Source organism: Styela clava, chromosome 4 (genome assembly GCF_964204865.1).
Source record: "Styela clava chromosome 4, kaStyClav1.hap1.2, whole genome shotgun sequence".
NCBI classification, from domain to species: Eukaryota; Metazoa; Chordata; class Ascidiacea; order Stolidobranchia; family Styelidae; genus Styela; species Styela clava.
Window position 1 is genome coordinate 8,531,408 of NC_135253.1, and position 27,933 is coordinate 8,559,340.

The window sequence follows — 27,933 nt, forward strand, 5'->3', positions numbered from 1 at the left end:
GTCGTCCTTTCTATTTAACGTTAATTAAAACGTCACATGTTTTAAACATGTTTAATTCTTTATTTAAATATTTTAATTACATATGGTAGCGGTGGACGAATACAATATAAATAAGTTTTATCAATCTTACATCAATTCTTCTAAATAATGAAATAATATAAATTCACCTATCACAGTATTATACACTATTACTTTACTACTATCTCTTTATTTATTTCCCACTGAATAATACTTCGAACCTTGAAAAAAAAAATATCTAGATTTTATAGCTAACATCTAGGTTACAAATTTTACATCTAGATCTTGAAAAAAACATCTAGATCTAGATATAAAATATCTAGATTGGCAGCCCTGGCCAGAAGACATAGGTGTTATTTTGATTGGTAGATTCCAAATCTCATTATGATGCAACAATTCATGCACAAAAAGTGTAAATAACATATTATACAAATTTGAGTTGGGTTGCGCGAGACTAATTTCCTATCTTTTCTCTATGCCTTTGATTTCATTTCAACACTTGATTTGATATTTCAAATTCATTTACCAAATTTATTTCTTGCCATTGTTGTAAACTGCTTGTCTGATGAAGTCTGACTCTGGTCGGACGAAACGTTACAGAAATACATTTGTGTTAGTGTGCAGCTGGACTCTTTAATGGAATAGAATAACATATTATATATGTAGTTAAATATGGAGAACGGAGAATTTTAGAACTTTTTCTCATAAAGGGAAAAGTATGCATATGAAATTGCATTAAAATCATTTTGCGCTTAGTTTTGTAGACTCAAAGCAAATACATAAATCCCTTCTCCCAAATTACTCAAGCCGGCGACAAGGATAGGATAGGATTTACATATTTATCCCGGGGGAGAGGAAAGCCGATAAGAGGGCTTATCCATATGGCGAACCACGGCCTCTCGTCCGGTTACCATTCCAAGTCGGGTATGGGATTAGTTTTTACTGTATTGTTTGTTTTCGGAAGCATGGACTTGGTGGTGGAGGAAGCCGTAACCGACCAGCGGTTACGTGAACCACCCAACGACGGCGAGGAGTCCAGCAATCCTCTCGCACATAACCATCCCTGCATGGGATTCGAACCTGCGAACCCACGCAGAGTAATTAGAGGTGCGGTGGCGAGCGTATTCTCCGATGTCTGGCATCTTGATTCACGTACTACACGAGTACCATGACACCTACATTATTTTAGTTTAAATTGTTGACTTTCTCATTTGTGTAAATAATTTTTGGTGAAATATTTATGCTTCAGATCACTCAAAAAAATATCTACTTACTGGTACGTATCAAACCAAAATTATATATATATATATAAATGTTTCTTGTTTTTAGAGAAAATACAGGAAGATCCTGATGAACTCTTCTTGTTGAGCATGGCTCACGAGGTTAAGACGATGAGTGTGGAAAGAAGATGGAGGTTCAAAGTTGGAGTCATGAATCTCATTAATGAAATTAAATACTCTATTGAATAAACTCTTGATATTACTTAAATATAAATTTTCCTGAATATTTTTTTTGTTTTAAATCTTGCCAACTAGATATCATTGCTCAGTAGCAATGATATCTACCACACTACCCAGCACAAAATTAATTACCATGGGCGGATAGGTACCGGTACCATGTCCGAACCCGCAGGTACTACTACTATCTACAGATGATACAAATCGCTCTAGTAATTCTGAACTTCTACACTCTGAAGCCTATAGTTATAAAAGCCAACTCAAAAACCAGGAAAATAGTTAGTGTAGTTAATTTTTTTAGACTTGGCCTATGGCTTGTCAGGAACTAGTCCAATTTTGCAGCAAATGAATTGTTTTATACTGCTGAAAATGATAGTAGCCTAATCGATGTAAATAAGCTAAATGATGACTAGATTACGAGGTATCGGTATTGGTTAATTTAGTTGAATCGCCTTTAAAGAAAGTGCTATGTTTTGCTATAAAGAACTAGTTTCCTCTTCATATTCTGTAAAGGGCAAGAATGCGAGAATAAGTGGAAAAACCTTCGAGATAAATATAGGAGGGAAAAGAAGAAAAGGGCAGAATTGAAATCTGGTGCGGCGGCAAGTCATCGGGTTGAGTGGAGCCTTATGAGATCCTTAGAGTTCCTTGAACCGTTTACAGCCATGAGGAGGTGGGTGTTTGAACAAGGAGCCTGCATTTTCTACATATTGTCAGTGTATCTTTTGATAATAAAGCTTTTACCAAGGAAAGGCTGTTAGTTTAGACCAGAATCGTGTTTTGTAGTTGACCAGGATATGCATAAAGGTAACTTTCAGGGTACCAACACTAAATAATGTACTATTCAAAGTTTATACAAAATTTTTTTATTTATTTTTGAGTATGGTATCTTTATCAATTTCCAAATTAGATTTCATATTAAAAAATATGAGGCAAAGAATTAGGAAATGTAAAAAATTATAGTTGAACATATTTCGAACAAAATTGATGTTGAATAGATTTGGACATTTTATACATATTTAACATCTGTGTTTTTTCTCATAGCTATGTTCAGAATCCTAAACTTATTATACAGTATGTCTGTGTAATTTAGGCATCAGTACTTAGGTAGCTCAGAACATTCTTTTGTATAAAGTGACCAAAATTAGGCACTGTAATGTAAGTACAAGATAACGTCTTTCTGCACAAACATTTACAGTACAACATCAAACCTGCCAATGCCGGATACACCATCTTCGAGTGATGTTGATGTTACATTGGAAGCGGTATCAGGTAAGCACCAAAATATGATTTTAAAATATTTTATAAATTTTAATTGTCAGACGTATAATACTGTATTATGAAATACCCTAATATCATGCACTGTTGCAATAAATAAGTTGTATTCGCTTTTCTGAAAAAATGCTTTTGAATTCTATACTATTATATGATCGAATATGCCATTCTTTTTTTAGCAGATGAAACAGACCAATTTCAACCACCTGTGGCAAAAAAGCGTAAAAGCAGCCGGGATGACCTCAGTGCTGTGTTAGAAAAATTGCAGCAGTCATCAGGTAAGTCAAGTCGAGCAGTGATTCTTATAAAGTGAATCGCGGTTCATAACTTGGATGCCTGGAAACCATCTTGAGTCGCTATTTCGAAAAAAAAAGGGCTCTCTCGTACGATGTTAACCAAGATGGCGGACGCTTTGAACGTAGTGTGTGTATCAGGTTGGGACATAATTTTATTCCAATTTCCCTTATTTTAGTTCTGTTAAGAATTTGAATTCTAGCCAAGTGCCTTCTGTAGTATTTGTATCTGAAATTAGGGTTGAACCTTAACCTGGTACACATACTATGTTCCGATGTCTGGCATCTTGATTCACGTACTACACGAGTACCATGACACCTACATTATTTTAGTTTAAATTGTTGACTTTCTCATTTGTGTAAATAATTTTTGGTGAAATATTTATGCTTCAGATCACTCAAAAAAATATCTACTTACTGGTACGTATCAAACCAAAATTATATATATATATAAATGTTTCTTGTTTTTAGAGAAAATACAGGAAGATCCTGATGAACTCTTCTTGTTGAGCATGGCTCACGAGGTTAAGACGATGAGTGTGGAAAAAAGATGGAGGTTCAAAGTTGGAGTCATGAATCTCATTAATGAAATTAAATACTCTATTGAATAAACTATTGATATTACTTATCTTGCCAACTAGATATCATTGCTCAGTAGCTTTCGTACATCCCTGTAAGTGCTAACCCAATAGTGTACCTAAAATGTCAACCAGTCTGGTGATTTACCCTCGTAGTTGCTATTATCTCCACTGCGGCAACATATATAAAAACAAGATGAAAGATTCCGCTAACCAAGTCGGAAGCAAAATTTTTTTTATTCAGAAAAGGTGAAACGAAGCAATAAAACCAAAAAATGATAGGGGGGATAGTGCATTTAGATCATATTTCGACCACTCGAGAACACATATTTATCCTGCCATGGCAGTGCCCCTTTCTCACTAACAAAATATTCGCTGAATTGTTCTCTAACTTTTACTGCCTCCTTCGCACTCGGCCTTCCAATCTTTCTGATATTTAACATTGCTGAATTTTCTTCGGCCTTCCACTGCACTTTCACTGACCTCGTGATCTACGAAATCCGCTTCAAAATAATTAGAATCATATCTAAGAAAGTTGTGAAGGACTGTGCATGCTTTAATGATATGGTCTGTTCTGGCTGGTGATACGCATATAGGCCTGCGGAAAATTCTGAATCGAGATACCATAATGCCAAAGGCATTCTCCACAACCCTGCGAGCTCTCGAGAGGCGATAGTTGAAATTAGGGACCTTCTTGATAATCTGGTACCTGGAAAAGGACGCATCAAATTGGTTTTTAAGGGAAAAGCCTCGTCACCAAGAAAAACGTGTGGTAGTGGCTCCATCATCCCTTCCAATATGGTGCTTTTTGGCAGGTCTAATGAACCATCCAGGAGTTTTTTTTCCAAAAGATGGTGAAGCAAAAACATTCCCATCACTCTGCCGTCCATACGCTCCAACATCCACGTAAATAAATCTGTACTTTGCGTCTGAAACTGCAAGCAGTACCAGACTGAAAGTTTTTTTATAGTTGAAAAATGATGAACCACTGTTTGCAGGAGCTTGTATGACAACATGTTTCCCATCAATACTTCCAACACAGTTTGGAAATTGCCATAATTGTTTAAAATCGTTTGCAATAATCTTCCACTGATTTTCACTTGGGACTGTCATGAACACAGGCTGCAGGGAATCCCATATTGCAGCGCAGGTTCCTGGAATAATTCGCGATATGGTCGTTTTATGAATCCTGTAAGAGAACCCGATTGGCTGATATGAATCCCCCGTCACCAAATATCTGAAAAATATATAATGTTGTATTTAGCGATAAACTACCATATGTAGACTAACGTTAGGTACTGTTCATTTATATTTTAATCAATCAATCACGATTTCACTCATACTGTGGGTTAAAACCCTATTTCAAAATACCTCAAAGTGACTGCAAGTCGTTCCTCAGGCGGAATTGGTTCACGCATATTTGTAGTTTGTTTCACAATCTTGCTCTCTATCATATTCAAAAGACGGTCAAATGTAGATGGTGTCATGTGGAAGTACTGTTTAAAATAGGCTTCTCTTTCCATTCTCATCTCCCTAACCAATCTGTAGTATTCTCCTGAAATTAGAGGCAAAGAAGGTGAGTATAGGCTTCGTGAGACTGAGACGTATGCATTTAGTGTATTGTAAAAAAAAATTACCATGTTCCTTTCGTCTGCAAAGTATTGGGTGCATCCACAATCTCTTGCCGACACAGCGCTCATCCTCTTTTAATCTAATACAGAGAACCACAAACAATAACTTCAGCTGATGTCGGTACAAGTACTGCTTGTAGCGCCGTGACCGAAAACGACTTATTCTTCTTCGCGATACGATACCCATTTTAATAAAATTAATCTTGCAACGATCCCCAAAATATCCAAAACAGAAATAATACAAAAGACGAAGGACAAGTCCGTTTCCTGCCTGACCTCACGTCACAGTACACTGCGCAGAACTGTGGTTCCGTGCATACTGCACAGTGCCGAGAGTCGCTGTGCGGTGAGTTATACTACTGCCGTGTATACCGGCCTTTATACTACTGCCGTGTATACCGGCCTTTATACTACTGCCGTGTATGGTGTATACCGGCCTTAACGCTTAGCCCGTTGAGCCACACCGCCGCGCACGCGTTATAGTAAGGTCACGATGACAGGGGACTTTTGCTTTCATATCCTTGTATACATTGGTTTACCCTGCTATTGTAATAGTGTGATGATGGTACTATAATTCAGGTATAGTTTATTTTTATACGGTATATTCGACGAAAGCACATGGACAAAAGTGAAATGGACATACAAATATTGTACGGTACGGTACCGGTAACGGCTGTATCGTACCTGTATACCGTACCGGTACTGGTACCGTAGGTACCGGTATAGCCTAATTCAACTGGTTAATACCGGTACCGTACAGTCTGACAGTCAAATCGTACCGGTACGGTACCTTTATACTGTTATATAATTTGAATGGTTAATACCGGTACCGTCCGACAGTCAACCGGTACTGTCTGACTGTACTAGCAACTAGCTACCTATTCCTGCAGTTTAGTCATTTTCCACTGAAAGACAGGGCCAACTAAAATTAGGTACTTTCGAATTATCAATTACAGGTACTGAATTATGGATCTCCTGAAGTACACGCCGCAAGTACTTCCAGTTCTGTAGTTGGCCTAGCTCAGGGGTTCCCAAGCTTTTATCAGGACGACCCCAAAGACAACTTTCAAGTGTCCAGTGCAACCCCAGGTCAATATATTTTCATGAAGCTTTAGAGCTTTCACTGGACGTTTGGGTTTGGTCATGTAGTGGTATTAAGGTAAATAAGCTAAAACCAAACAGTGATGTCCCAATGCAATAGGCACCTATATTATCTATAGAATACAGGAATAAGCTGAAGCATAGGGCGCGATGCTTGTGGGCCTGTTTTACAGTAAGCCATGATACAAACTGCTAAATTTAACATGGTTTGTCAAATCTTAGATGATTTGAAGTAATCATTTATCCTCTAACATACGGTACCTCAACGACCCCACTGACCCCGTGACCTGTGTGCGACCCTACCTACTTATCACTCCAACCCAATTTGGGGTCAAAGTTGCAGTGACGTAGTCAAGTGGGGATTAGGAGTGACACAGGAATTGTTGAGCCAAGCCAACTAGAAGTAGTCTACTTGCGGCGTGTACTTTAAAAGATCCGAATTATGAATTAGGCACTTCAGAAAAATAGGTGAACTAGAGGAATAGCTTTTAAAAATTTTCAGTGTTATGAATAGTATAGTGCAGTTTGGCAGTCAGTAGTGACATAATTGACATCAGTGATCTGTTTTTTTTTTTTATATTGGTACTTAACTGCATTTCTTACCATATACTGTTATATTTCAGTTAAGTTTTCCCATCCCTCTAGCCTCATTCGATGAGCATGGAAAGAAAATGGTCACATAAAATATCTCGTTTTCATGGAATCAATTTCGACTTACTGATTATCTTCACATTGTTAATAACTCCAACGAACGCATTCGAAGATATAGGTAAGATATTAATGTATAATACTAAACATAATATTAAAAATCACCTTGTTTAATAGCTTAATATATATTACAATAAACATGTCTGTCTCCTCATCCATAACCACATACAAGCTTTACATTAGTAACATTTACTATTACAGGTTCAATTGAATGTGATGCGACTTTGGAACGAATTGTTCAAATACAGAAGACAGATTGTGATGAAGTCACTGCTCAATGTCCTACATCATGCCATATAGCGTTATGTCGTGTCACAGGCTCCGATCCTTACACTGATACGTCCAGTGTTTGTTGTGCTGCTATTCACAAAGGGATTTTGGTAATTGAATAGTTTAGTGGATTTCTTAAGTCCACCTAATGTTTTCGTTTCTATCTTAAGTTTGCTATGGGAAAACACTGATCTGTATGTCCTAATGGTAAGGCCATCTAAATGGTAAGGATTAGAGTTGTACCGATACCACTTTTGTCGCCGATACCGATCCGATACCAGCTAAAAAGTGGATACCGATACCGATACGCCGATACTACGAAAAGGCCGATATTACCGATATTCCGATACCGATACTATGTAAATATTACTTAATTAGGTGTGCCGTGTAGGGCAGACGGGTTAAAACAATGGTCTTTGAGCGTTGTTCACAGTACACATTATTTCAGATCGAAAAAATAGATATATATATATATGTCACATAATATGAAATTAATGTTTGGTATCCATATGCTTTAACTGATTAAGATACATTGTACAGTAACACTAGTAATCTCGGTGTTCAATTGAAACTCATAAGCCGGGATGTCCAATTTGAATTTAATGTTTATATCGCGACCTTCGAATATCGTTATTCGTGTTTAAAAGAATATCGGATATCACCCACACATTCTAGAGCCGCCGTCCTACGTTCAAATTAAAAGCATTTTTCATATATTTATCTATAAAGAAATTGTGTAGTCAAACAAAATTAATAATCTGCGTAGAGGGATAATTGTGTCCGAATTTAGTTTATCGATGTCGTCGGACTAAATGACACTCGTACTTGACGACAAACAGTTAGAATTTATACCCGTGCCAAAAGTCCATGTGCCGTTAATAAGGACCCCAATTCCACTGTATGATTTAGAACTCGGCGCCCAATTGCTTTTTGTTATGTGCCGTGTTGATATATTTCTTCATAATTACTATGTAATATTAAAAATGTTAATATAAAAATTTGACAGCAAAAATAGCCAAATTAGTTGAGCTAATTTGGCTGATAAATAGCTAAATATACGTGAATCCTATTCTCTCGCGGGATTGGGGGCATGTATGGCTCATAGCTCACGATCTCTCCAGACAAAAAATAAATTAAAAAGTAGTATTCCAACTTATCTTTTAAAACATTCTGGTCCATATCAAAAAGGTAAATATATCGGAAATATCGGCCTTAATCTAACCGATACCGATACATGGCCGATACCGAAAAAATGGCCGATATTGCCGATACCGATACCCGATACCGATACATCGGTACATCTCTAGTAAGGATCTGAAGTGAGCGTTGTTCGTCCTTCAAATTAGGTATTCGAACTGGTAGAATTTGAAGTATACCCGTTATTTATTAAGTTCTAATTAACAATGTGTTCATATCTATGCTAACCACAGATTTATTTAAATAGAATTCCGATGATCAAAGTATCACTATTCAAATAAGTCGCAAGCCAAGACACCTCTTTTTTGGAACAACCAAAAATGGTATCAAGTCTAAGCAACATCTGAGAAGCACATTTCTATGGTTTAAATTCAAAGATGTTTTAGAAAATACAACTCCAACAGTTACAACCAGCTCTTTATTAATACCTACAACAACCACAACACAATATTTGAAAACTTCAAAAGTTGCAGAAACAGTGCCATCATCAGGTAAAATGACTGTGAGACTAATTTACTTCAAAAGACGAGATCATAAATTACCGGTATTCAAGCCATTTTTTCATTAAAACTGGATTTGCATCTTGTTTGAAGGTTATTTATGGTCACTGGACCAAATTTGAGAAAAAGAATTGTCTAAAAAATATTTGTCTTTAATAATAATCTTTCAAGTGAATGATTTGGCCTTCGACTTGCGGTGCGATGGCCTAGCAGTTCAAGGATAACTGTGTTGGCATCACATATCCCCCATCTCGGATTCAAATCTAATCTCCTTTGGTGTGATAGATTGGGTATGAAATGCCGAACCGAAAAGATTCTGGTCCTTCCAAATAATGTAATATTAGCAGATCGTTAGATATGAGTTACTGTTCCTTAGGGCTTTGTTTGGAGTGAAAAGCACGAATGAGTGTTGTATAGAAAAGCATTGTAGTCCATCACAGTTTAGCTAGCTAGGCCTAATTTGTTTTATTTTTGATTTTACCAGTGATATACACAAAGTACGATTATAACAATCTTGCACAAAATGAAGTCTTTACACCAACATCACGTCACCAAATTGAAACTTCAACACCACATACACCAAAAAGGTCAGTGACACTTTAAATGCAGGATATATTTGAAGAGTTCAAACCTGGACACCAATATGGATGCATCAGTCCACGGACCATTATGATATTGCTTGCACTTGCAGAATATATAAGATCTTTTTTATACATATTATTCGAAAATTTTGTTTATTTGATCATCAAACTCATTTGATATCAAATCAATTATGAAGCGTCAAGAGAAAATAAAAAAGGGGAAAACAAGTACGAATTCCTAATGCGGATGCCGGATACCTATATTAGATGATAATTTCGCTGATAATCTGATTTTTTGCATTACTGTAATTTACAACAGTTTTTTTTAGATATATCATTAAATTTCTCTTAAATTTTCCCTTATATCATTAAATTTCTATATGCAATACATAAATAATTGTTTCTTTAATTTAGGAGACAATACAACCAAACTAGGAATCCAATACTACCAGATGCAATAAAACAGAAAATTTTAGAATTTACAGAATCATCAAGCTCCACAACACAGGCAAACCTTGGCAATGAACATCTTTTAGGTTTGTTTCTTTGAAACAGAAGCAATTTATGTCAGTTATGATGAGCGTATCAAGCTCTTTGTAACTTTCAATATCCATTTTCATAAATATATTATAGACAGGCTTAAATTTGTGGAATTTTGTACTTTAATGTGTTTTTACTCAAGTACTGTAAAAATTTTATTGCTAATATAGTCTGAATAACATGACCCCAATATTTCAATAATACACAGTCTGCTTTTAGAGCATACAAAGTTAGATTTATGTTTTCATATCTTTACAATCTCCTGTATGAAGATTTGTATCTTTACAATCTGTTATATAGTGCTTCGTATAGTTTGGTATGCTTTGAAGGGGAAAGGTTTTTAAATAAACTCGTTTTACATAGGTTTAAGATCAAGCACTGGAATGATTTTGTTATTGATTGGAGTATTTTTTGCTGGAGTTGTATCCACTGTTCTTCTTTATTGCATCGTTAAACGGAAGAGAAGGATAACGCAGAGGTTAGTGGGAAAGCTTTGTGTTTCTGTCTAAATGTGACAACTTTTACGTTTAAATAACAGCCTCTAAGCCTCATTTGAGCAAATATTATAAAATAACTTCTGGGAATGTTATAATGAGGTACGTTTTTCTTTTCTTCGAATGAAGCTACGTTTAGGATACCTAGCTACGTCAGATAATCAAACTACTTTATTCTACAAATTCAAGTTGTTGGTTTCTTGGTTGGCGATGGTAATTCTCATGGCTCATGTTATCCATCTGACTATTCGGCCTGCATATGAAAGATGCCCCTGCTAAATTTGCTTTGTGTTATATGCTAACTTGTTTTGTCTGACATATAGGCATAGTGGAGAGTGGAAACTGTTCGCTATATCAGGCAATTTTTGCTATAATTCTTGATACTCAATTTCGGTCTTTCGTGTGGGCAATTCGGAATAGCAAAAATTGTGATCAATTTCGGGTCTTTCCTTTTAAAATAGTGAACTAGAGATTCAATTGTTGTTTCTTCGCTGGTGGTTTTAATCGGAAGTAATAGACGAGCGAAGTCAATCTGGGACTTATTACAGGTCGCGAAAATTCCAAAATGGTGTTAATCAAATTTAAGACAACTCATATTACTGGGTTTTGAGCGATGATATTTTGATACGAACAAAACGATTTCCAAGTGACCAAAATGACATGTTCAGAGCGAAAAAATCTAAGAAAAAAAATAATATAATGATCCGTTTCCGATACCAATTAAACATAGTAGCTTCCTAATTTTCTAATAAAATTACAGACTTGATCTTTATTTTATTTATATCATATTGTGTCCTATAAGCAAAAATGTCCATGAATATGAAAATGTTTAATCAGTTCTTTCATATTTTGGAAGATCTAGTTTTATGGAACGACGTTTAACTTGCTTCAAACTGGTTGGAGTCGATCAATATATAGGCAAAGGCCATAATAACAGCACTAATAATAAACATCATAATCGCGTTCAATGATTCAAGACACAAAAGTCATAGCATCTTCTTAGATTCAAATTAACAATATAATACGTAATAATGTTAGTAAATTAAGTTGAACCATGAACTTTTCCATGATTTTAAATTTAAGTCAGATATTCCTATAAGTGTATTTTTTAAAGTGAAAACCATGAAGAGATTGCATGTTGCATTTCAAACTTCAAATTAAGGCAGCAACGCAAAATTGGATTTTTTATGGTTTTCTGTATATATATATATATCTGGCGCCAATTTAAATGCTCGAAATCCCGCTCCTTCCCGGAATAACTGGACCTATGGCACTCGTATTGTAAATGGACTAAACAGTGGTTCCTCTCTACGCCGGCGCCAATGAAACGTACTTGTGGAACGGCAACGAATATTGAATAACACTATAGACAGGATATTGAAGAATACCAGTAACCCGTATTTGCGTGAAAAATCACACAACGCCAAAAACAATTCGAATGACTGAAATAATTCAATTTGACTCAAACACGCTTTTATTTTCATATGGATGGGAAGAATTTATTTATGTGCAGGATTTCGCCATATGGTTTAGTTCTGTGTTGAAACATATGGTCCCGAATCCAAAAAGGATATCGAAATCGCAAAGTGTTAGTTCTATTCAAATGAACACTCGACTTTACTTCGTACCAATTTCACAAATCACAATATCTTTCTGATTTTAATTGACATGAAAATTTGATAAGAACAAATTTTGTGACGAATAATTGTCATATTGTTAGTCAGTACTGCCATACTTAACGGTCGCGCACGATGGAAGTTGGGTATGACAGATATTTGCATTAAATATTGTGAGAAAAAAACAAACATTTGAAAAGGCTTGTAAAATTTGTACCCAGCTGAGCAATCACATACTTGTCATGAACTCAATTTAACAACGGGCTACAAAAATCCATATTGCGCATGATGGAAGTAATTAATGCTAGTATACCACCATCTTTAACTGTGCATTTCGCTTTATAATATTGAAATTTATGTCGAGTTCCTAAGATGAAAATAGGACAAAACATGCGCAAATCTCAAAAATGATGACAAATTTATTTTGTGAGGCGTAGTTATTTAAAAATAGGGACAAGTTTCAAATATAAGCTTATATTATGGGCCAGTGGTTCTCAACCGTGGGGGTCCGCGATTAAATTAGGATTTTAGAAAATTATTCGCAGCTTAATATCTTTTTTTTCTTATCTTGAAATGGGGTTTACCTCAGTGTCAGAGTGTGGCAAGGAAAAACCGCGATGCGTTTTATGTTATGCTGTCCTCAGCAACGAAACAATGAAGCCATCAAAGCTTAAGCGCCACTTGCAGCAAACACACCCAGAGCATACCGAAGTGAAGTGACAAAAATCATGCTCAGGTGAAAGACGTTGACATCGGTTTGCTTGTTCAATTTGTTACAAACCTATTTGTGCGAATCTGGTTTTTCTGATCTTGTTAGCATCAAAACCGTCTCAATGTTGACAGTGACATTCGCCTTGCTATATAAAAGACTGTGCTTAATATCAGGAACCTCGTCAGACAAGCAAAAGATTCCCATTGATTGTATACTAAAAAGCTTGGCCTTCCTTGTCTGTGGTTTGTTTTTGAATTCCATAAAAGGTCGTAAAAACATAATACAATCCAACACGTTTAGTTTTTGGAATGACGTACAGGGGAGAGCAAAAAGGCGCCGAAAGGGGGCCACGATCCATAAAAGGTTGAGAACCACTGTTATAGGCCCTTCATTTAAACAATAATTGTAAGCAACTGTTGCAGCAAAATAAAATGTACACTGATAAGTGTTTCGAGATGTTGGGGTAAAACAAGTCACCTGTTGTCAGATATTTTTAGTGTTTATTAGATACAAATTTTAGTCTTATGCAACGAAGAATTTAAGTGTACATCGGTTATAACCTTGTCATTCTTTACACTAAACACCGTGATTTTTCTGTCGTGCGTATCCTCTCACGAAACTTGAGTAAGGTTCTGTTTGCGGTTTCGTTACTAAGAATCATTTCGGGTTTCACGCTTGCTCGTGTTTACGACTTGAACCACCAATAACAACGGCACAGAGCTTGTTTTGAATGGCTTGGGGTCTTTTTTTTATATATTTGGCTATCAGCAGTAATACCGCGATATCAAGTTGATATTCTTAAAAGTAAATTGATCAATAAAGTAATGTGATTATGGCTAGATAAATTTTCTAAAATTAGGATATGAAAATTGTTGTTTTGTTTTTGAATTTGTGACCCGCGTGTCCGATTAAAGTTATGTTATGGTAAACTAACTGCCACATTGGAATATTGATCTCTTCCAAAATAGAATTTCTGCCTCCAGTTGCGCATCGAACAATAATAACTATATTACAACAATTTACAATCCCAGTAAAATGCATAGCTTGGGATACTCCTTTATTTTCTTATCATAGGTAACATTATATTAAGGCATGTTGTGCATTTTCATGGTTTAATTGGAATTCTGGACAGTATTTTATCTTTATAACAAAAATAAAAAGTATAACAAAGAATGTAATAATAAATTTGAACCATTAATAAAATTGTGATATTTGAAATAAGGTAATTGATTAAATTTTGAACAATTACATTGCCTTAAGTAACAATTTGCTGCGGGCGTTTATAATTCTTTGTATTTTTCCCAAATAAATGGCGCATATTTATGCAATGTTCTGCTTTATGCGAAAACAAAATATTAATTTAATATAAGCTATTTATCATTTGAATGAGCTTTTTTAAAAGATTTAATATCTGGACAATCAATAAATGTTATTGACATGAGCATTAGTCATATTCAGACCTTTATTGATATTGATTCATTTTTTACCTATTATTGATCTTTTCATGAGGAATTATGGACAGGTGTATATAATAAAATGATTATTAAACACCATGCCCTTCAAACTGCTCTGGGCTTCCTGGAGACATGTCAAGAAGGTGTGTGTTAGCGCTTCTGATGAATTGATTTTCTTTTTCCCTTTTATTTGGCCAAACCTGAACCATTGAGAGAACATGCTTTCAAGGCATTGTTAATAGACCATATGTAGTATGTCACCACACCACTCATGACCTGATATTTATTACGTGTACCATCGATTTAAATTTTGTATTCTTTTGTCATTCCTGCGTCCCTTCTGTGTACAGACAAAGAAAAAGATATATCAATTTAATAATGTGCTTATGTCAATTCTTCAACAATGTACAAAGATGGTGATTTTTGAGGGACATCAGTATTAGTTATTTTTATCATTAGTCATATGCCATTTGATAGCGAAATTTCTACTCCAAAATCGTTTTTTTTAACTTCATTTTTTTGAAATTGATGTCCTTCAAGCAGTTTGCCTATCAGGGTGGACATTTTAATAATATTAGCGCCAGAGTCAAATTTAGTATCAATTAGATCGAAATTTCATATATTGGCAGGGCTGCCATCGATATGAACTCCAAAATAATGACGTCGGGGATAAATGATAATAAGATAAGAACGTAATGTATTAAACAAAATGTATTCATGTCAGTGCGACCCATCTTTAATCATATTTTGCAATAGAAAGGATTTGCACCAGCAGTTCTTTATTCTCAGAAACTATCCGTTTCATCTCACTTCTAAGTTGTATTTCGATTCAAGTTATACGAACTGATCTTTGCTGTTAGGCTATTGTTTTGTCATGGTGACAATAAATTTGCTGTTATTTTGTCATGGATGTGCGTAGCACTCAATGAGGTTCTAATACCATTACTAGCAAATCATTCATTCTCATTGACTAATCTAAGTGCCCGGTATAGGAACCTCTACCCCTAATATGAAACAAAAATAAGGACATTGTGTCAAAAAAAGGACATTTATTTAAAAAAAGGACAAAAATATTTTCTAAGTTGAAACCCTTTAAAATAAGGACAAATCTTAGAAGTAAGGACGTTAGGGCAGCCCTGTATATTGGTAATAATCCAAGTATAAAATGTTTATGTCGAATTTTTTTTTTTCATCAAAATATTTCTCAAATACTTCCACAAACTGGTCAAAATCCCTTCAATTGGGAGTCAGGAGCCGGGGTTAAATTTCAGGCAGACTTCCCTGCACTCCACATCTATGGCTCCAAGTTTCATATAATCTGATGTCTCTGTTGCAACAAAAGATGTCAGCAGGGATTTTTCTAATTAAAGTTTGTGATCTTGTTTTTTGTGATCTTTCATTCAGTAGGTTATATTTATCAATTTGTTTTCCTTTTTCATATTCACAGAGTACTAAGAACGTGTGGTGGGAGTGGTAGCAAGAAACAGAAAAACATGTCACAGAGATTCGAAGATGGTAATGTGTGCGTGTGTTATCAAAATCTAAATTCTTCCAAACAAGGCTTATTGTACGATCCTGAAACTTGTGAACGTCCGTGCCCCATTCGAAACCCCAATAATGAAGAGGATGCAATGTTGCGAGAAAATTCTTTCATGCATCATAATAGTTCCCTAGATTATGATGGAAGAACTTCTTGCACAAATGATGGAATGCTTGGCAAGAATCCCTCTCATCCAAAAGGAACGGCTAATAGGTCATCAAAACGGAACTCTAAGTGTTTGCAAATTGCTTATGAAGATGAGTGTGTCGCTAGTTGCAGTGGAGCATGCAATCCTCAGCAGTATGATTTTTAGGTTTCTCTTAAATTAAGTCCATGAATTAATTTATTCGCTTTTTCTAATTTCTTGCAAAATTATTAATTTTTTGTACTCAGGCCCAAAACTTTGAAACTTAAGGTTATTTATTCAGAAACGGTACTAAGTTCCGCTTTCAAATCTGATACTTTTTTTTAACCATATGCGAATCTGCTTGCAGAATATGCCTTGTCACATATGTAATCAAAAAAAGTTATCAAAATAGATTCTTTGAAAAAGCTTTATTGCACGAACTTTTATTATACACAAAATCTTCAAAATATGTTTTGTACAAAATTACTAGTGGGTTTCTATTACCAAAGTTTACACTTTACCTTGTGTTACAACCCAAATATCATAGCATGAGATTGAAAGTACTGCATTTGTTAATACACTAACTCACAATGACAACAGGTTAAATTTATGCAAATGTACTTCTGCAAGTTGTTCATTTCTAACATTGAAGGCGGTTTGTTCTGCTGCTGTCTCATTATGATTTGATTCTCCATCCTATGGTTTCTGGCATTTTCTTAATACCCAAATTTTTGATGGCTTATTTGTAGTGATGTGCGTTATACCCTTAAATATCTTACAAAATTACTTTTGCAATTTGACATATTTATGTTCGTCCATAGGACCATGTTTTAGGCAAATTTGACAAAATTAAAGTTTCACTCTACCTCATTCAATAGTATCATATCTTTTGGAATTTTTCGGCACAGTCACAGAATGCTAGTTTCTAAGTATCAAGTGAATTGAGTTTACAATTCTCCTTTTTCAGTTGTAAGCTGAGGAAACTCTCTTCTCTTATGTGAAAGTAGATCGTAATTTATGAAAATTGAGTCGCTCTTTTAATTATCAAAATAAAAGCATTCAAAATCCTATCTCCATGCAATATTTTACCAAGCAAGGTTTTCTGTACTCGTTCCTCGGTGGTTTATTATAGGCTACTTGTTCCCTTGCTGATGCAACTTTTGAATACCGTTCGTGTGTTTCGATAGTTTTGGTGAATATAAAATTGCACTAGTCGGCGTGAAGGGTTTGTTGTATTGTATCTTACCTTGGGTTGCCGTGGGGCAAGGAAGTGTAGGCTTTGATCTTGTATCTTATTGCCCACTTTAGGCCTCCCTGACGTTGCTTGAATCTGTTTCGCTAGAGCAGCACGATGTGGCACTCCGCCTTTCAGCTTTAGCGAGAGAAATAGTCTTCCATATCACCTTCCAGCTCCAGGAGAGAGACGTAGCCTTCTACACCACCTTCCAGCTCCAGGCTAGAGACATAGCCTTCCGGTTTTAGCGAGGGACATCGCCTTCCAACTTCAGGCGAGGAACATAGCTTTGGGCACACTTGTGGATCATTGAACACGCGATATATTTCAAATTTGATTCAAACATGAATAACTTTATTTGATAATGAGATAACACAGTAATAATATATTGCACAAGTCGATTCGAAATAGTATTGCATATTTTTAAATATTGCACCAAAGTTTTTGAACTATATATGTTGAAGGAATCGGATAAAATGCATTAATATCGAAATGTTGTATATGAAAAAAATTCAAATCATTTAGGGTAGCTTATCCGACATTTTGAAAAATAATATATTGATAATGGTAACGTCTTGAATAATCAATAATCCGAACAAATGCTGGCAGCGATTTGATTAAAGATCTGCGTCAGTGTAATTGAGAGCTCGCCATTTCGTTAACCTTAATTTCTGGGCTAGAGAACCAATAAGTCCTGATATTTCATCATAGGTCGAGGTACTGGCCTGAAACCACAATAAAAACTTTTATACTCCAGATCTTACTTCAAAGAAAATAATTTGATTTCAAACAAATCCAGAGTCTGATATCCGCTTGTTTAACGTTTCGCTTGTTTCACAAGTTCGATGAAGATTGAGTTGTGTCAGAAATAGTTTGGATAACTTCTGCCGTTGGTACTGGCACTTCTTCAGTTGGCTGTGGAGCTGAACTTCTTGTTGCTTCAAACATTCTTTGCAGTAAAACTTCAATATTTTTATGTCCTAAAACAGATTGCAAGAAAATAATAATTCATATACGTTTGACCCTATTATGTGTGGGTTTGGAAAGGAGATGATAGCAAATATTTACATCTCACGAGTGGTAACTCGAGTTTAACAAAATCCGTACTTGCACGAAACCATTACTTGTCTCGATACCCACCTTTGTTTACTCTAAATTTGTATCCCGGTATACTTGAGTTCTGGCGTTCAACATAAGAAGCATCTGTTGCCTCGACGAGCTCTGTTCGGTCATGTGCTTGAAGTTTACTGATAAGATGAATATATTTATATTACTGTATTTCAGAATATGATTGCAAGCATCTTGTTTTATTTGGTTGCGATAAACATTAAGAACAAACTGAATTTAGCGAGATGATACTATGCAGCGATCCAGTGACATGTGTGCCATTTTTACGTTGCAAATTGAATTGTTCGTTTTACTTTGCATATTTACGCTTATCGTACATTAGAAGGTCGCTAAACAAACAACTTTTCTATCAAAATGTGTCCCTTGTTCTGGGAATTCAGAAAAAAAGATGTTACTGTGAATCACCTATAATTTCAGGAAAATTGTTGCCAAATTTCAGAGCACGGTTTGAATTGTGGAAATATCTTGACTTACCTTTCCGCTTCTTGTCTCAGTTCATTTATTTTTTCTTCTATTCTATCTTCCATAACATTATTCTTGATGGTATATTCTAGGATGAATGCTTCCAGTACAAATGCAACAATGATGCTGAATTAATTACGTAAATATTCGTGAATATATACTCTAAATCAGGGGTCGGCAACCTACAGCCCGCGGAGCAATATAATCCGGCCCGCGACGCTTCACTGAAATATAGTAACAAAACAGCTGTTTTGACAATTATATTCTTTGCGTAACCGAATTTATTTTGGGACACGTGCAGACAAAATTATATTATAACCTAACAAGTATATAATTCACAATTACGCGTTTAATGAACCTATAATTTTAATATAATTAGACAAATGGAAACAAAACGCAGAAGAGTTGATGCTAAGTGCAAATAGTTTAATGGGGCAGAAATTATTCAAATGGTCAGTCTTCGCGCGCTGCTCAAAATTTAACTTCTGATCTGTGTGAAAAAGTGTGAATCATCGGCCATCCGTTCGGTTTTTAACTTTCTAAAAATATGTGCGGCCCGCCAATGACTTGCAACCTTCAATTTTGGCCCGCGAGCGATATAAGGTTGCCGACCCCTGCTCTAAATCCTTAAACAGCTAGTGGGAAATGAAGCAATCGTTTTTTGATAAAAGCATGAGAATAAATTAACATCAAAATTTATCCAAATGATTCTTTATAATACAATGTACTCACTTTAAAATTAAAATGACGACAGATAGATGAAATGAGATGAAAAATAATCTGGCCGCTTTATTCGTTACGAAAACAAATCCTTGCGTGATAAGTACACAGCAGTCAAGAAAAATAAAAAACTATTACAAATAAAAATAATTTTTTTATTTACCAAAATGATATTCAATCACGAGGATGAGATTATATTGGTAGGAAGCAAGTGAATATTCGATAGTTGCTGCAGCTGAATAAATTTAACTTCGCTAAAACACTTCCTCTTTATTCACATACGGTTAGCGACAAACTATTTAGATATCATATATGTGCTGTTTGTGTATATTTTTTAGTATATATGATGCGGATGGTGTGCTCATCGTGCTAAGCGTTAGGAATACGCTCGCCATCGCACCTCTGATTACTCTGTGTGGGTTCGCAGGTTCGAATCCCACGCGGGGATAGTATTTGCGAGAGGATTGCTGGAGTCCATGCTTCCGAAAACAGATAACTAACTAATCCCATACCCGACATGGAATAGTAACCGGACAAGAGGCCGTGATTCGTCATATGGTTAAGCCGTCTTATCGACTTTCTTCTCTTCTGGATAAATATGTGAATCCTATCCTATCTTTTTAGACAAAAGGATATCATGCCATTGATTGACGACCATTAACACAAACAACGTGACGATGGAATGAAGAATATCATTGAAATTCATTTGACAATATCCCATCCGCACAAATTCCGAATCCTGTAACTTGGGGTTGCCACAAAAAGGTGGTTGTTCTTTAGCGTTAAATAAGACTTTGTTGCTAAACGCTTCCATTCCAATGACAGCAAATGAATAATACACCATCTTTAAAAATTAATATATTAATATTTTACTCTCAAGCTTACCCACTTCTGTGAATTGTCCCCACGGTTTTGCAAATTATTAGAATACATATTTATGTTATTTATAGTATCAACACCCGAAAGCAGCTAACAGGTATACTTATGCTAATTTAATTACTGTATTTCGGTATATATGCATACTCCTATTTTACTTACTATTAGCACTCCAGCATACGTCAGCAATGACGGCGTGATATTGACAATGGTCATCACTACGATTCGAAATGTTTCAATGTTTCCAACAATTTTTACAAGTCTTAAACATCGTAGAACCAGTAGGACATCAAGTGCTTCCCTCGGGAATTGATCCACTAGAAATAGAATTAAAAAGAAAACTAAAAAACTGATTCGAAAATAGACTGTAAGTGTAAGATCACGATGGATTCGAAGACACCGTAGTCTATTCACGACACGTAATTGTATGGACATTATTATTTGTGACGTGCTGTGCTCATTACTTTTTAAAAAAATATTCAGCAACGAAACATATACACGATGAGTTTTTGCAGAAATGCCCAGCTAGCAACAGAACAAGTTCGGAGTCAGTCTAAACTTTCACTGTAGTTATCTGAAGCTCTAGAGGTGGACAGAAAACTTGTTTTCCAATTCAATTCGAAGTATGAGGCCAGTTCGAAAAGACCGGCCGACTAATTAGATATCACTGTGTAAGTCCTTGAGCAGAGGATGAAGTCGAGAAAAGAAACATAGCTTTACTTTTCCAGTTTTTATGCATGTGTGTTCAGCGCTATTTTTTAAAATTTAGTATATATATAAAGTAAAATAGAACAATTTTTAAATCGATTCTCTATTTCCATGAAAAAATATTACGAAGGAAATAACTAACATTCGTTCAAACTTGCTTCGACGATTGTAGCGATGAAAGCGGCTGAAATAATGATGAAATCAAACCTGTGAAGGAAGTAATGGAAAGTTATTTTGTATGTTTTACTCAATGGCGGTGGAAAATGGTATAAAATGTGGATCGACTTGCATATTTCAGTCAGTCGGATAATCCAGTATAGTGCAAAATTAAATTCTCCCATTCTAGAGTAAAATACATCCGATAAGTCAGCCTGTTTCACTGTACGTATTTGACATATTTTGATGGTGTCTCAAAAGCGAGGAGTACCACTTGCCTCTAATTTTTTTCATTTGTTTTCACTTGCACCATTTGTACCATCTGTTCATTTTTGAGACCCCCCTAATTTGTCCCTTATTTCTGGCCCATAGACTAGGAATGTCACTTTAAACATAGTTGAATTAATCTTTAATTGGGACTTTACTTACCAATTCCAAAGTCGATCTAGGCTGAAATATTCACGAGGACCAACGGCATACATCCTCAAAGCAATTTCGATCATAAATACCGGTAGGAAAAACCACTCAGTTTGCTCTAAATCCAAAGCTATGCAGACTGCGTTTGCGAGAATCAACAAGTCAAAAGCGTAGACAAAATAACTGAAAATTGAGAAGTTTTAGATGTTGCAAATTTTATTTCCTACTAAGAACTTCTAAAAGTTTCAAGTACAATCAATTCTGAAAAATAATTAAGAAGTTAATTGTTCCGTATGCATGAAATTTGATGGTAAGAAGAGCTGTTATAAATTTTCTTTTGAAGTGGCGAAAACATTTAGGAGCTTATAATTCTAATTATCTAATTATCAATTAAATAATAAGTCAAGGTTGATAATTTGTTAGGCTAGTTTAATGTGACTTGTTGAGTTCAAGGACTGACTAGTTTGGGACGGGGTTAGTCTTCTATTTTAAACACGGAAGATAAAGGGTATTTTGTGTACAGTACCTTGAGGTAGTTTTTATATAGGACCTTGAGGGTCGCAGCAAAGATTGGAACTGGCCATCAAAAGTATTTAGCAATTAGTCAACTTTGTAATTGTTGGCGCTTTGCGTTTGTTGCACATTTCGCTAATAATAAGCTGAATGATTTGTTTATGACAATAGGTTACTCACAAAGCTTGGTATATATAATAAAATTTAGGGTTAGAGCCATAAATAACATACATGTGATTTACTACTTGAATCAATACTTTACTTCCTTTCGAGTAGAAACATCCTGGAAACTTATTTGCAAAAAAATTGTTATCACTTCCATCAATTACAAGACGAACATTGATAGCGTCAGCTGATTTCGAAAATGATGATTGTGATATTCCGTCTTTTGTTTCGTTATCACACAATACGTGCCATAGCACCAATGCCTAAAATAATAGGAATTTCTTCACTTTCAAATTTAACTACATTAATGAAAATAATATACGCCCTACTTGTCCAAGCCTTCTTCGTAAAGAGGGTAAATCTTATAAAATAAATGAATACAGACAAATAAGCATGTCCAAGTGTGAATTACGGACTTTGGTTTTAAATTAAAACATCATAATTCTTTTTACATCAGAACACATCCTAACTAAGATTATTTTTTATGGCCTAGCAGCCCATGATTTTAAAATAAAAGCAGGTAGGACAATACTTTCATTTTGAACTTTATATGGGCCGATCCTAGGATTATCTAAATTTCAAACAAACATGAAAATGCCTGAATGCCAGAGAATAATGGGATATTTCAAAGAGTCATACCCACCAACAAAAGAAACGAACAAAAAGTTTGTGCTATAATTTATAAACTAGTAATATCTTCCATACCCTTTCTTCAGAAATCCGACTCGATATTATTCGTAATAATGCAATCCATTTATGATACGTAATACAAGGTTCTTCATGGAGAGCATCGTTTTTAAGTAAGTCGAATGCTTTGTCAAGTTTCCGTTGCTTTTCTTCAACTGCGACCCCGATTTCTTTCTGTGTATATGATAACAGTCTTCACTTTCAAAATATACTGTTGTCTATTTTGATTAACAACAATTAGGTTATGCAAGAAAATGTACTTAATATGAAACGGTAAACTTGTATGGCCAGTCACGATACACATCGTTATTGCGTCATAATATCACGAATCGTGTGTTTTTTCCACAGTACCCATGCATCTGGAACGCGAGGTTATGTGGCTATTACAATATCTAAATCGCGAAGGACCATGTACTATAATACTGTTAAGTAAGTTTACTTATTAGCTGCCACTATAGAAAACGATTATAAAAAAATTCTCACCTCCAGATGTGTTTTATAACTGTTATAAATAACAGCAAGAAATAGATTCATGAAGATATATGTGTTTACAATAACGTATGTGATGAAAAATATTGCAAACCAAGGACTGAAATCATACGCTGGAATCCTGAAAACAAAAATTTACAATAAATTTTTTTGTATGCTTGTATCCATTAAATAGTGAATTAATATTATCCTGGTGATTATCAAGCAGACACACAAACTAGCGACATAAAAAATTAACAGCATGGGCGGATATGTATTCCAATTTCCAGGTCACCATTTAATGAACGTCTCCGTAGGAGGCTTACTGGACTGCCTTATGGACAACGGGTTGATTTTTAGGGAAGTCACACAAGACCTCCACTAATTTATGTAAACACCTGTTGGACATGAAGTGGACCTATCATCTATCGATCGTTTTGCTACTATGTTTTTTTTCTTCGCTTTTCTCTTTAACTACTGGACCAGTTTTCTATTTGTTCAAGATCGTTGTTTTTGCTAGAATTTTATTACTTTTATTTATTTATACATTTCTGTGGGCTCTATGGGATTCGTTTTCTACTTTGAGTTTTGTCTGGTGACGTCATCAAAATAAAAAATTTCGCACTGAGTGCTGGCAGTTCGACGACGCGTTCGCGGTGGCAGCAATCTTTGTGGCCAGTCGAAGTTGGGAAGACCACCGGCACTGTAATAGATTTGATATCGGTACTCCTTCGTTTTGGCCTACGGGTCCGTATAGCTGGAGCATTAGAGAATATGGCATTGCTTATATTCTTTAAATGTAATAGATTGTCTCTATCTCAAGTGAAAATAGTGATAAATGTTCTAAGAACTGTGGAAAGTTATGTTACAAACATTCTAATAATTCAACTTACATTACATCGGGACTGTTTGCTGTTGTGACGAGTACATACAAATCCCAATATGAATCCCAATAATTTACAAAATATGCCTCGTTTGTAGTTCTGTAGGTGAGACCTCTTTTCTCGAATAATTTGAAAGCCATGAGAGAAAATAGAGCAATACTGAAGAAGAACAATACGAGGACGCTTAAAATATCCGGTATCGTGTTTCGGATATTTCGAAAAGCTCTTCGAATTTGTCTGGACTCGTTCATATTTACAAGAAATAATGGACGAATGATTCGGGATACCCGGATGGCTTCATCTTTCGCAGGACTATTGATCATTCCGATGTAAACAATCATATCTATGACTGTAAACTGAAAAAACAATTTTTTTTAATAATTGGGTTATTAAGTTTCTTTTGCGTTCACTCAAATATGAAACATATTAAAACTTCTGAGAAATAAGAAAATAAAATATCTATTTTTTGCCTGTCTGAGGTCGAATAAAAGATGCACACGCACTTTCACATTATATGATGTTGTTTGAGTTGTTTTTGACAAGCTTTTTTGACGATGTTCCATAAGCTTAATGATATCTCATTAGTTTTACACAGATTGCAGTGGGGTCCGGGAAGTTACAGTAAAATGAATTTAGTTCACCCAAATCTCAGAATAAAATCAGGATTGCTTATACTAAAAATTCTATGACATACTATATATATACATCCAAGCGAGGATATCTACTTTACGTTTTCTGCAGCAAACGGAATAAAAATGAGATAACGTAAATTAAATTAGAGTTGATTACATAAAACAGATCTCTCCAACCCAAATTGTTACCAAAATGAATTTGGCTGAATAAATAAAAATCTTAGATGATAAAATTGTTTTGCAGCACTCACAGGGATAATATAAAATAGGTAGGCAAACGAGTATACAGTATGACGTGACAAATGAGAAAATCTCACCACAATAGTTAGCATGACAACAATATTTTTTGGATCATGTAGAAGCCGATCTCTTGGTACAAATCTTGATAACCTCCAAAATCTTATGATAAATACACTGAGACATAAAACTTCCATTAACATGGTTGCCTGAATTAAATGAAAGTTAAAATTGATTGAGACATAGCTAAGGGCGTTCAAGCAATACGCAGTACAAATCAATATTGAATGTTGTAGTATTTAATAACATGCGAATTATTGCACCGTCTCTTTGTCGCATTTTTTAAAATCTTGGTTAGAAGAAAGTGAATGGAAGTTGGGGGCATTTCATGTAGAACTAATTGATGAAAATATGTAATATAAAAACAATTACAGCTGTGATGCACGGTGACCGTACATTTGAACCCATGTACATTTGAACCCATGCGTATATCCACGGGTTCAATCTATATGCGGGTGCTAAAACCCATGGGTTAGGGTTAGTATGGGTTTAACTATCCGTGAAACAAAAAAAATTCCATAGGTGCAATAGCATACAGGTGCAATTGTCATGGGTTCAAATGTACGTGGGTTTAAATGTAATGGAACCGTGATGCACATGACCTAAAAGGGGATCTACAGGTGTGTCTTTTAACCTTATAATACAGGCGCATTCTATGTATTTGAGTAAATGCTGCCAAAATAAAGCATGCAGTTGAGGGGCGAATTGAATACTCGAGGTTATGTCTCGCATCGCCGTTTGTCGGTGAGTACCCCAGCTTAGAAGTATATTCACAATTTGAAACCAATATCACCATTTCGTATCTTAAAATAGTCCCGTTAATTTTTCTTACCCAATTTGGCAATGCCGCTCCAGATACTGCGGGGGCTTCAAATATTGCTAGACATAGATTCCACCACATAAAAAATACTGTTCCCCATCGCCGTATCGGGTTGCTATAAATTCGATATTGCTCAATAGATTTCGGGTCTGTTTTGTAAGGCAATGTTCTTCCATCTAGAGCATCTTCTACATAAGTAGCTGCGAGTAGTAATATCTGAAAAAAAAGAAACTTTTGATTTAATCTAAGGCATAAAAGGCATCACTTTAACATAATCTTAATGGTGATGGTTCATCATTGAGGTAAACCACAAAATTGTAAACGTATACAGGCCACGAGCTTGTGCCTTTTAAAGAAGAACAACTAAAGGTCGTTGTATTTCACTTCGAGATACCTACACCTAAAAAGTATAAAGTTTAACACCAATAAAGAATGCAAAAAGTCTGATTTTAAAAAAGGTTTGATTTTAAAAAAATGTTAGTGATTCGTGGACCCATTCTCCGACAAGCAGAAGTTGACCGATTGTGATATATTTGACGAACAAACAAATAATTGTAAGTCAGTACATAGCACTGCATTACAGTTCGTTGCATGAACATTGTTAATTATTAACTTTTGACTTATGCGCGGTATGATGATATTGAACAATTATCACATGGTCGTATACTGCCAAGCTTGTTCTTTCCTGACCCAAACTGAGTAATAAGCGCGAAACCGATAGAATCAAAGTTTCATGGCCGAACTAGCGTAATATAAACTTTTACTAGAAGCTGTGGAGTAAGTTCCGTATTGGAAGCTTGATATTCAATTTTTTAATTTATTTTTCATATTTTTGAACAGATAATGCATGCAATAGTTCCTTACCTCTTCTGATCTCTGACGATCTGTCGCGATGGAAATATCACCTTCAGGTGTTGTATTAATTTCTTCCACTTCTTCTGCAACTGTGTTTACGTGACAATTATTTTCCGAGTCCACGTTGGCTTTGGTGGCTTTTTGTACGCCTGAAGCGATCCCATTTCTTCCTAGATCCACAATTATCTCGTTTACATCGCGGCCTTCATCGGCTGACATTGTTGGCGAGTTGAAGCTCCAACAGTCAGTGGTCTTGTGTCGAGTAGAGCAAGCCCACTGAGAGAGGTCTAGCTCACGAGACTCATTGGATACACTCTAGCGCCAACACAACACATTTTAAAATTGCTGTATGCTCAGTCATGGACATCATGTTTTAGACAAAAGACGTAGAACAATGTTTCAGCATGTTTTCCACCGTCTTGGCGATAGACTTAAATGTCCCGGTTTTGCAGTATGACAGTCTTAAATAGTTTTTCCATTTGATACTATTACAAACAAAGAAGACAGCCGATTTACCGCTGATTTGCGTCTCACCTCACTAGTTCAGATAGAGAGGAAAATTGTTATGTCATAGTTATGATATGAAGTATGAACTATGCGTTAATTTAATACACAACTGTACTGTCGTTGAATCATAAAAATGCCGGAAACAAAGTGCAATTTTTCTGATGAGTTGAACGATTTCCATTATTTAAAGCAATAACCAATAGATAATATTTTAATAGGATTTACAGCTAATTTTGATGCCCGTAATCTGCACACAATAGTATGGTAAACGTTTAAACTTTTACTAAGCCCCTGGAATCGAACCAAGGTTGG

The 27,933-nt window shown here is 35.4% G+C and overlaps 3 protein-coding genes across 3 annotated transcripts; 2 read left to right on the forward strand and 1 right to left on the reverse strand.

The window, feature by feature from the left end:
- The first annotated feature begins 1,972 nt into the window (after positions 1 to 1,972).
- On the forward strand, positions 1,973 to 3,663 carry LOC120326841 (uncharacterized). The gene is made up of 4 exons (XM_078112042.1): positions 1,973 to 2,148; positions 2,674 to 2,747; positions 2,930 to 3,028; positions 3,515 to 3,663. The coding sequence occupies exons 1-4, from the start codon at positions 2,105 to 2,107 to the stop codon at positions 3,652 to 3,654; spliced, it is 357 nt and encodes a 118-aa protein (XP_077968168.1). The 5' UTR covers positions 1,973 to 2,104; the 3' UTR covers positions 3,655 to 3,663.
- A 3,313-nt stretch (positions 3,664 to 6,976) lies between these two features.
- LOC120326112 (uncharacterized) lies at positions 6,977 to 17,309 on the forward strand. The gene is made up of 7 exons (XM_039392345.2): positions 6,977 to 7,122; positions 7,263 to 7,441; positions 8,776 to 9,019; positions 9,513 to 9,615; positions 10,024 to 10,145; positions 10,513 to 10,627; positions 15,873 to 17,309. The coding sequence occupies exons 1-7, from the start codon at positions 7,008 to 7,010 to the stop codon at positions 16,276 to 16,278; spliced, it is 1,284 nt and encodes a 427-aa protein (XP_039248279.2). The 5' UTR covers positions 6,977 to 7,007; the 3' UTR covers positions 16,279 to 17,309.
- A 148-nt stretch (positions 17,310 to 17,457) lies between these two features.
- LOC120326111 (uncharacterized) lies at positions 17,458 to 27,796 on the reverse strand. Its single transcript, XM_039392343.2, has 15 exons — positions 27,124 to 27,796; positions 26,272 to 26,475; positions 25,460 to 25,588; positions 24,520 to 24,866; positions 23,642 to 23,768; positions 23,177 to 23,332; positions 22,538 to 22,734; positions 21,806 to 21,976; positions 21,363 to 21,427; positions 20,675 to 20,829; positions 20,273 to 20,480; positions 19,649 to 19,739; positions 18,929 to 19,042; positions 18,467 to 18,573; positions 17,458 to 18,306 (listed from the first exon to the last, which is right to left on the reverse strand). The coding sequence occupies exons 1-15, from the start codon at positions 27,331 to 27,333 to the stop codon at positions 18,161 to 18,163; spliced, it is 2,427 nt and encodes an 808-aa protein (XP_039248277.2). The 5' UTR covers positions 27,334 to 27,796; the 3' UTR covers positions 17,458 to 18,160.
- Between the last annotated feature and the right edge of the window lie 137 nt (positions 27,797 to 27,933).

What these genes read in the sequence shown, in the direction of transcription:
- LOC120326112 (XM_039392345.2), top strand. Translation starts at nt 7,008, where the DNA reads ATGAGCATGGAAAGAAAATGGTCACATAAAATATCTCGTTTTCATGGA. An exon ending in ACACCACATACACCAAAAAG is followed by an intron (nt 9,616 to 10,023) that starts GTCAGTGACACT and finishes TCTTTAATTTAG; the next exon opens with GAGACAATACAACCAAACTA. An exon ending in AAGAGAAGGATAACGCAGAG is followed by an intron (nt 10,628 to 15,872) that starts GTTAGTGGGAAA and finishes TCATATTCACAG; the next exon opens with AGTACTAAGAACGTGTGGTG.
- LOC120326841 (XM_078112042.1), top strand. Translation starts at nt 2,105, where the DNA reads ATGAGATCCTTAGAGTTCCTTGAACCGTTTACAGCCATGAGGAG. An exon ending in CCGTTTACAGCCATGAGGAG is followed by an intron (nt 2,149 to 2,673) that starts GTGGGTGTTTGA and finishes AAACATTTACAG; the next exon opens with TACAACATCAAACCTGCCAA. An exon ending in TACATTGGAAGCGGTATCAG is followed by an intron (nt 2,748 to 2,929) that starts GTAAGCACCAAA and finishes TTCTTTTTTTAG; the next exon opens with CAGATGAAACAGACCAATTT.
- LOC120326111 (XM_039392343.2), bottom strand. Translation starts at nt 27,333, where the DNA reads ATGTCAGCCGATGAAGGCCGCGATGTAAACGAGATAATTGTGGATCTA. An exon ending in GAGCGGCATTGCCAAATTGG is followed by an intron (nt 25,589 to 26,271) that starts GTAAGAAAAATT and finishes CATTTAATTCAG; the next exon opens with GCAACCATGTTAATGGAAGT. An exon ending in GCAAACAGTCCCGATGTAAT is followed by an intron (nt 23,769 to 24,519) that starts GTAAGTTGAATT and finishes TTTTGTTTTCAG; the next exon opens with GATTCCAGCGTATGATTTCA.